Here is a 9,945-nt window from a genome sequence, read left to right as displayed (position 1 = left end):
TAGCTGTCATTATCACTTGTTTTTTGATTGTAGTTCATTGTTGATGAAGAATGTTTGATTCTTGTGGTCAAAAGTTGAAGTCATGGATGTCTACAGGCCTTTCCACGCATTGCTCACATTCATTTTTTAGTTTATTGATGAACAAGAATAGTGCTAGATAAATAGGTCAGTTATACGATTTCAATGTCCATCCATGTTGTACATTTGGACTAGTGTAAAATGACAGCTCACTTGGATTTAAAAAAAAAATGTTGTGCGAGTCATTAATTTTGGTGTGGCACACTGATTTACAAGGAAATTTGAAAGTGGCATTCCTCACCGAAAAGGTTGCTGACCCCTGAACTATACCATGTAAATGTCTGCATGTATATTCATTCCCAAATTTAAAAACTGGATCTTCTTCCAAGATGGCCCAAAATTTTGGAACCAATGCGGCCCACAACTCCAAAAAGTTGCACATCCCTTGATTAGATCATGGAATGAGTTGTGGTAGGTATTCAAATTAACAAGTAATAGGGGGCCCCAAATCTAACTTTGCTCAGGGCCCTATGAAGGCTTAGGCCGGCCCTGCCTAAAACATACTTATACTGTATTCTATAGCTTATGAATGGTGTGGACCTCAGGAAGCTGTCACCCGGAAATCTCGTTGTTACCAATACCTCATGGTGGTGATGATGTAGTGTATTAGTAGTCTATATACTCTACAAATAAACATGACTTGACTGTCAATTGTGGAGGTTCAACTCGTCCACTAGATAGCAGCAAACTATGTCAAATTCTTAACAACCCCCCCCCCCCCCCCGGCCTTACTCCAGCTGTCATCTAAACTTCTTGCAGCGCCCCCTGCCCCCAATTCTTCTTTACCCCGTCCCCCACCCCCCATCCCCAGCATGGCGTCCACTGAGGACGACGGCAGCGGCGCGGCTTCGGAGGAGAAGGAAAACAACAACAAGAAGCGCGGAAAGGGCGCCGTGGCCACGGCCTGGCTCACCTTCTACAACATCGCCATGACGGCCGGGTACGTGCGCGGCGACCTGAGGAATGAATGGAGCGCGTCGCCCCCTCCCGTTGTCCAAATAGGGCCCAGGCCAAGAGCAAAGGGCCGCACTGGCTCTTGGTATAAGTTTAGACGGCGGCGACACTGGAGCGACGCTGGAAATGCAAAATAGGCACTTTTACAGCTTCAATTGCTGACTCCCGTTACAAACAAGTTACGTTAAAGTGTGGGGCTTCAAGATTCTTGCTTAATGTCGCATTATTGACTTTTTTTTCAACTGTCGCCGGATGGGTGGTTAGCGTGCAACCCCACGGTGCGGAGGTTCAGGGTTCAAGTCCAGCCACTACAGCCTCCCCTTGTGGAGTTTCCCGTGCCTGCGCAGGTTTACCCCCCTAAACATACACGTCAGGTTAATTGCCCGGTCCAAATTGTACCTAGGTGTGAATGAGAGAGTGAGTTGCCCGTCTCTGTGTGAGCACTGCGACTGGCTGGCAGCAGTCCAGGATGTACCCTGCCCTTAGATGGCTGGTATGAGCTACAGTATCCTACTGAGGATAAACGGTACAAATAATGGATGGATGGGTACAAAAATGGAAGGGAAAGTTACGGTAATGAATAGCGTGCAATTTGATACTACAACCAGCAGAGGATAGCGTTCGCCGCATTATGAGATGCTCCAAGAAAAGGTTCCAAGTTATGGTATTTTTTTGTGTTTTATAGATAAAACGTCCAAAATGTATCCCATAGAATAATACAACATTTAATTGTATGATGAGAATTGATAATTCTATATATATTGTCACACATTAAATTAAGTGTTTATGATTATTTTATTCTATTTGAATGATGATGTTATTTATCTTACATATGATAACCTATTGTAATAACTAGTTACATGATTTGATTAATGAGAAAAGTGTTTAATGCCAAGGGGACAGAACCAACAAATGTGGGGTCTCAAACTTGTGGCCCGCAGACGATAGTTTGGGGCGTCAGCCGTTATATCAAACATTAATAATGATGCTTCCTCAGTAATATTTAGGTAGGCAGAACTCAAGATTCAGTAGCTAATAATTTTCCCGGCAGCGCTTTTTTCGCCTTCTGTCTTCTCAATTGTTTATCAAAGTTGGTGATTTGAATTCATTGCAACTTTTAATTTGAGTAACAAAATTAATAAAATCAAATACAATTTGTATTTGGTGTTTATAACATTTCTGATCTGAAATAGTGATAAAAAAAGGACTGAAAATAATATAAATTGTCACGACCAGGACAGAATCGGGACCCAAATGCGTAGCATTAACCACAAGTTTATTGATAGAAAGAGTAAGGGCAGCGCCCGCGATCCGGTGCTCGCTGGACACGGGAAGCAAGCCGCTCATGGAATCGGATCGTGATCGAATACTGAAGTGGATCTTCCAAAGCGGGAGATGGCGGTGTCAAGGATGGAAAAACAGGTCGATAGCCGGGACGAGAGAGCAAAATGTGGTCTGGATCAAAAACAGGTCGTAGCCAGAGACAAACGGGGAGATCAGGAATGGACAGGTTTAAAAACGGGTGCAAAATCGGGACAGGCGGGAGTCAGGGTCAAAAAGCCTGCCTTGTAACAACAGAGGTCTGCTGACGGACTGACAACCGGAGAGTGAAAGGACTGGGTTTAAAAAGGGACAGAGAGGCAATCAGGCAGCCCGCAGCGGCTGGCACCAAATTAGCAGGCACAGGGGATGCTAATCAGTAATCATGACAATAAAATGTATCCAGTTATTCGTGTCACATAATTATTAAATTATTATTTTTCATAAAGATGTTTACATTAATTGATATTGGATTCAATTTAAAAAAGATTTTAAATTTTTATAACATTTCGGTATGTGCCCTAATAGGATAAACATTATTTTCATTATACATCTATTATTATTATTATCAGGTGGTTGGTCCTGGCCATGGCAATGATGCGCTTCTACATGCAGAAAGGCACACACAAAGGTCTGTACAGAAGTATAGCCAGGACCCTCAAGTTTTTCCAGACTTTTGCTATAGTCGAGGTAAGCCTTTTTCTTTTTTTAAACCATCTTTATCAAAAGTAATGCAGTAGCGTTTTTAGTTTGCGTAGTGGATGTTTTTCAGGCCCTCTTTACGGCATTTTCCCCACTGTACAACATCAAAAACAAATTATTTCACATGTTCAAAAATGAAAATGCTGTTGTGTTTATGTGCATGACAAGCTAACTCTCTAAGGTGACTGTCTGCTGTTGGTCGACGTCTTATAAAATGCTTGTCTAGAATTTATTAGTGTCACAGCATCAAAAAGAAAAAATGGTGAGAATGGCTACTACTGGCTGACCTACCTCCCACAATGCCATTCTCTCCATTCAGTTCAGAATCTTGTGTGCTTTGTAAGGACTTCGGAAATTGGCAATACAACATTGTATCTTTTGTACTTTATTCACTGCGGGTCCCGGAGTTTGTAGTGATGCGAAAGGGAAAAGCGAAAACACGCTTGGCTGTAACCAATTTAGAATTAGGAGGCAACTAAAGCAGGTAAATCTTTAAAGGGCATGACAACTTTTGCAATTGGAAGGTTTATAATCAGTTTCATTTTAAGTTGTCTTTATATTTATTTTTAATCTTATTTAATCATAAATAGATTACACAAAATCAGTACTTACTATAGGGGAGACCGGGTACAGTTGTAAGTTATTTTTCTTTCTCCCTTGCCATTTTTATCTTTTCTGCTTGTCCCCTATAACTTTTATACACGGTACTTTAATTTGACTTTTGCAAGTAGACATTATTGTTGTGCTAAATAGCTCCAAATATCTGTGACAGTCTCTCAAACAGAAAGATTCATGGTGGTACAACTGTGTCCAGCACCGAGTACGGTTGTTAACACTGCTAGGGGACACAGTGTGATTTAATTACAAATAAGCTTCAGATAGTCCAATATTTGAAAAACTCTAATAGATATCTATGACGAGTAAAGCATGGAATAGAACAAATTTTTGTCATATCTGTAGACAGCATTAACTGACAATCAGTTGTGGCAAATGTATACAGTAACTGTACCCGGTCTTACCTACACGACCATTATGTTTTATCTGAGATACCAGAAGTTTCAGGCTAATTATTGTAGGTTTTTATCCCCCATTATATGGTGATTTGATTTCAAATCGCACCTCAGCAAGAATTAAGGTCATATTCCAGGGGTCTACTGTACAGAAGTCAGTTAATCAGTTTCAGTAATTGACTTGGACTGCCACAGCTGTTTTCTGCTTTTTGTGTTCCAGGTGGCACACTGCGCCGTTGGTATGTGAAAAATGCAATCTGTGAACGTTTCCGTTTTGAAAGTGCGCTTTTTAAACGTTGCTGTTAACATAGGCCTGGTTAGGACGTCAGTGATCGTCACCGGGGTGCAAGTAAGCTCCCGCATCTTCATGGTGTGGTTCGTCACCAACAGCATCAGACAGGTAATCAGATAAATAATAATTTAAAAAATAAATTTGAGTGAAATCAGACCCACTTTGCTCCAGATCCAGAACGAACAAAGCGTGATTCTCTTTTTGGTGGTATGGACCTTGACAGAGATCACCAGATATTCCTACTACACCTTCAACCTTCTCCACCACCTGCCGTACTTCATCAAATGGGCCAGGTGGCAGCAGCGTTATGCTGAGCATGTTTGAAACTCATAAGAGCTAGTGTAACAGCAATTGACTGGATCTTGAAAGTTAAAGATTGTGTGTGTTTGCAGATACACCTTGTTTATTGTACTATACCCGCTGGGCGTGGCAGGTGAGCTGCTGACCATCTACTCAGCGCTGCCCTTTGTGCGCCGCTCCAGCATGTACTCCATGAGGCTCCCTAATAAGTACAACGTGTCCTTCGATTATTACTACTGCCTGGTACTCATCATGCTGTCCTACATCCCATGTAAGATTTTTGAATGTCGGCAAATAGAGTACAGCGGTGTTTCTTCTACCGGTCAGTGCGTTTGAGAGGGACCCCATCTTATTTTGTTGGTTTTATTTACTATTTGTGCTCATAAAGGGCCCCAAGAAAGTTAGTGATTAAAGGAAGGGAAAAGTGGAAAACGGTGACAACATTGATCAGGTTGAAGAAAGGTTTGTGATATAGGAAACTTGTGAAGGAGTGTCTGCCCAAGAAGCCGTGCTGGAAGGTACGGTAAAAAATGAATTATTAGTCTTCATTCACATCAGACAAAATAGTACACCTCCACAAGGTTGGAAAGGGATACAGAGCAATTGCCAAGCAGCTTGGTGGAAAAAAAGGTCTACTATTGGAGCAATCATTGGAAAATGGAAGAAGCTAAACATGACAGTAGTTCTAAAATTGTTAAAAAAAAAAAAAAAATCAAGCATCATGATTTCTGGATTTTTCTTTTTAGTTTATCTCTCTTAAAGTGGACATACACCTACGATGAAACTTTCAGACCCCTTCGTGATTTTTAAGTGGGAGAAATGGCAAAATAGTGGGGTGTTCAAATACCTGTTTGTTTTTTTTTCACTGTATATACTATATATATATATATATATATTATATATATATATGGCACAGTTCTGAGGTCATGAGATCGAATCTTCCCGTGTGGAGTTTGCATGTACTCCCTGTGCTTGCGTGAGTTTCCTCTGGGCACTCCGGTTTCCTCCCACATTCCAAAAACATGCACGTCAGGTTAATTGGCCGGTCTAAATCATCCCGAGGTGTGATTGAGCGAGTGAGTCGTCGGTCTCTATGTGGATTTTATTTATATATACAGGACTGTCTCAGAAAATTAGAATATTGTGATAAAGTTCTTTATTTTCTGTAATGCAATTAAAAAAACAAAAATGTCATACATTCTGGATTCATTACACATCAACTGAACTATTTCAAGCCTTTTATTATTTGAATATTGCTGATTTTGGCTTACAGCTGAAAAAAACTCAAAAATCCTATCTCAAAATATTAGAATACTTCCTCAGACCAAGTAAAAAAATAATTTTATAACAGCAAAACTAAATCAAACATTTGAAAATGTCCATTGATGCACTCAGTACTTGGTTGGGAATCCTTTTGCACGGATTACTGCATCAATCCGGCGTGGCATGGAGGCAATCAGCCTGTGGCATTGCTGAGGTGTTATTGATGCCCAGGATGCTTCGATAGCGGCCTTCAGCTCATTTGCATTTGCAGGTCTGGTGTCTTTCATCTTCTTCTTAACTATACCCCACAAATTCTCGATGGGGTTCAGGTCAGGGGAATTAGCAGGCCAATCAAGGACAGTGATGCCATGGTCAGTGCACCAGTTACTGGTGGTTTTGGCACTGTGGGCAGGTGCCAGATCATGCTGGAAAATGAAATCCTCATCTCCATAGAGCTTTTCAGCAGATGGAAGCATGTAGTGCTCTAAAATCTCTTGGTACACAGTTGCATTTACTCTGGACTTGATGAAACACAGTGGACCAACACCAGCAGCTGACATGGCTCCCCAAACCATTGCTGACTGTGGGAACTTCACACTGGATTTCAAGCAACTTGGATTTTGCTCCTCTCCAGCCTTTCTCCACTCTGGCGCCTTGACTTCCAAATGAAATGCAAAACTTGCTTTCGTCTGAAAAGAGGACTTTGGACCACCAGCGTTTTCGGACACATTTTTCCCTTCCAACAGACTTTGTGGATATGCTTTGAAACTGCACTCTGTGAACAGCTTGCTCTTTGAGAAATTTCTTTTTGTGTCTTACCCTCCTGATGGAGGGTATCAATGATGGTCCTCTGGGCAGCAGTCAGATCAGCAGTCTTCCCCGTACTTGTGATTTAGTTTACTGAACCAAGCTGAGTGTTTTTAAGGCTCAGGAAACCCTCGCAAGGTGTTTCGAGTTAATTAGATGATTCAGGTGATTAGTTGAATAGCCTACTTGTATACTTTTTCATGATATTCTAATATTTTGAGATAGGATTTTTGAGTTTTCTTAAGCTGTAAGCCAAATTCAGCAATATTAAAATAATAAAAGGCTTGAAATAGTTCAGTTGATGTGTAATGAATCCAGAATGTATGACACTTGTTTTTTTAATTGCATTACAGAAAATAAAGAACTTCATCACAATATTCTAATTTTCTGAGACGGTCCTGTATATACGGTATTTGAACATTTGAGAAGTGGATTTTTTTTTTCTTAATTTGGGTCGCAGCTTGTCAGGGTGAAATGGTGGGACCTCAAGTCAAACTTCAGGACACACCCGATATTCAATAATTATCCATTCTGAGGTGGGGATCACAAAGTGATATTGCCATATAGCGGGGAGAGAAACCTTTAAGAATTGGCTAATGCCTTCTGAAACTTGTACTTCAAATAAAAACATGAAAGTAACAAAATAATACATAGAAGTACGATTTATGTGTAATACACATCTGGATAATATATTAAAGATACAAGTAAAGGAATAGTGAAATTAGTAGAGTGGAGTAGCAGGTGGATGCATGGGAAGACATTGACATTACATTATGAACCCGCTTTTGCCATTAACATTATTGTGTTGTGGTTTTCAGTGTTCCCTCAGCTCTTCTTCCACATGTTGCGGCAGAGGAGGAGAGTGCTCCACGGTGAGGTCATTGTGGAAAAGGACGACTAGTTTGGTGGCAACCATCGCCGCGCGTCTGAAAGATGGTCTCTTGTTTACAAATAAAAGAGACGCACTGAGGGCTCAATGTGGGCCAGAAATCACTCGGATCGGAACAATAGTCCCACATTCTTGAAAAAAAAAAATCATAAAACTCAATATTCACAAATAAATTTATAGACAATGCTATTTGTGTACGTTTGTTCCCAGGAGAAACACTTGCCTGCAATTGTTGACAATTACTTGAATGTGGCCACTTCCTTTCATACAAAGAGGTGCTAACATAAAACTTGATTAATGTTCAGTCCGCAAAGTACAGGAAAGTGAATTCATGTGTTAATGTCAATATTTTCCAATCAATTAGTTGTTGTGATCAGCTTTTCAATAAAAATTGAATTGGCACCACTAACCTTAGTGGGTCAATTTTGACTTGAGGTCTAATTCAATCCTGACCATAAAAAGGAAGGAGTATCACTCTTAGTTAATACAACAGCCTAAATAACATGATGTGCATCCATAAACACACATTCCTGTTGTAATTTGATTTTATTGCCGATGAGAAAAATTACATTTCAGAACCTTTAAACGGGTCACCTAACAGCAGGTAAGAGTTAACCCTTCTAACTTACTATTTAGCGCAGAGGGCACACAGTTTGATATGCATTTCTTAAATAGCAACCTATGTTATTACCAGGTTACCGTAAATTCCAGACTATAAGCCGCTACTTTTCCCCCAAACTTTCAACAATGCGGCTTATTCAGTGATGCGGCCAATTTATGTAATTTTTCTAATGGCCGCCAGCGGCGCTCGAGTGCAAAAAGTAAGATTTAGACCGGTGGAATATATGCGCCGAGGAAGACTGCAACTTCTTGGCTTGACTAGTGGCGAGAAATCTTTTACTAAAACTGGCCGCATGCGAAAGGCAACTTTTTCGCAAGTCTGCCAGTGGATCCTGACAGCGTGGGGCAGCATCAAAAAATCCACCATCACCAACGGGTTCCGAAAAGCCGGTCTGCTGCGTGACGGAGAGGAGGGCACAGAATCAGGAGTGGATGGAAGCGTGGGACGACGTCTATATGACAGTTTCTTTCCGACACTGAGGAAGACGACTTTGATGGCTTCAGTTCTAAGGAGGAAGATGAGGACGGTTCACCGTGATTTTTACAAGTACGGTATGTTTTTTTAACAGATCCGTATACTGTGTTGCGGGCGTGTTGCTAGCATTAACTGCCCTGATGAAAGTTGTATTATTATTATTAAAGCTTTGAAAACTCTCGGGGTACAGTCTTTCTTTGTAAATATGTGTAACCATGTATAATATTTATTTGCAACTGTATATTTTTGTAATGTATTTATTTTGGACACTTATTCCGATATGTTTTGGACGGGCGAATTAAAAAGAAGGGGCATAACAAACGCGGGCTGACGGGAAGTGGGGACCGGTAAAGGTGAGTGTTTGTGGACACGGCCGACAATAGTGGATATGTATTTTTCCCACCCTTACCTTTGGAAATATACACTTTTTTCTTTGGATTACTTTCAACGGGATCCGGACTCTGCCGGTCTGCATCAAACCTTAAGTACCGGTATCATTTTCCGTTCATTTTGCCGGCTGTGATTTTTGTACTGTGTACTTTAATGAAGGATATTCATTTACAATCGCGGGACTTAAAGTCAGGTCTGGCTTAATCTTGTGTTTGTGTTACATTTTTTAATGTGGGCGCATGCGACTTATATGCAGGTGCAGCTTGTGTAAGTACAAAATCGGTTTTCCTCTTAAAATGTGGTGGGTGCGGCTTATAATCAGGTGCGCTCTATAGTCAGGAATTTACGATAATTGTTTAAAGTCGGGTTAAATAGGCTCAATCACGAAAAATATAACTTAACTGTAATATCATAATGAGCCAGCACTGGTGAGCTATTTTCAGAAAAGGTTCGCGGGCACCTCAGCTGTCCTTAGGGTGCACCACGTTGGAAAACCCCTGCTCTACATGTAGTGAGCACATTAACGTCTCATTGAGGCAGACCAACCCACTCGAGGCAGATTAAATGTATATTAAATTAAATTCAAATATTAAAAAAACTTATGGGGGGAACGTAATTAAAATCTGAAAGGAAACATACCTTGACAATGACGCTTCACAAAATTCTCCGGAAATAGTTGAGGCCTCAATGCTGTGGAAAATATCAATTAAAAAAGTAGTACAAAATTGTTGAGAATTAAGGAATGTTGATAATTTTACCCAAGTGTAATAAATACTGCCAGGTTTTGTCCTTCTTAAATAAAACTCAACAGCTAGCCACGTGATAGCGTTTAGTCCATTACCTC

General features: G+C 40.6%; 1 protein-coding gene across 1 annotated transcript; it reads left to right on the top strand.

Moving 5' to 3' along the window:
* Positions 1-845: 845 nt before the first annotated feature.
* hacd1 (3-hydroxyacyl-CoA dehydratase 1) lies at positions 846-8,066 on the top strand. The gene is made up of 7 exons (XM_088322359.1): positions 846-1,018; positions 2,925-3,042; positions 4,285-4,303; positions 4,376-4,464; positions 4,528-4,649; positions 4,749-4,927; positions 7,545-8,066. The coding sequence occupies exons 1-7, from the start codon at positions 891-893 to the stop codon at positions 7,625-7,627; spliced, it is 738 nt and encodes a 245-aa protein (XP_088178485.1). The 5' UTR covers positions 846-890; the 3' UTR covers positions 7,628-8,066.
* The last annotated feature ends 1,879 nt before the right edge of the window (positions 8,067-9,945 follow it).

This window comes from Urocampus carinirostris, chromosome 18, assembly GCF_059441175.1.
Source record: "Urocampus carinirostris isolate Australia breed hairy pipefish chromosome 18, RoL_Ucar_1.0, whole genome shotgun sequence".
Classification (NCBI taxonomy): Eukaryota; Metazoa; Chordata; class Actinopteri; order Syngnathiformes; family Syngnathidae; genus Urocampus; species Urocampus carinirostris.
Note: the sequence above shows the minus strand (reverse complement) of the source record. Positions and strands in the feature narration are given on the sequence as shown.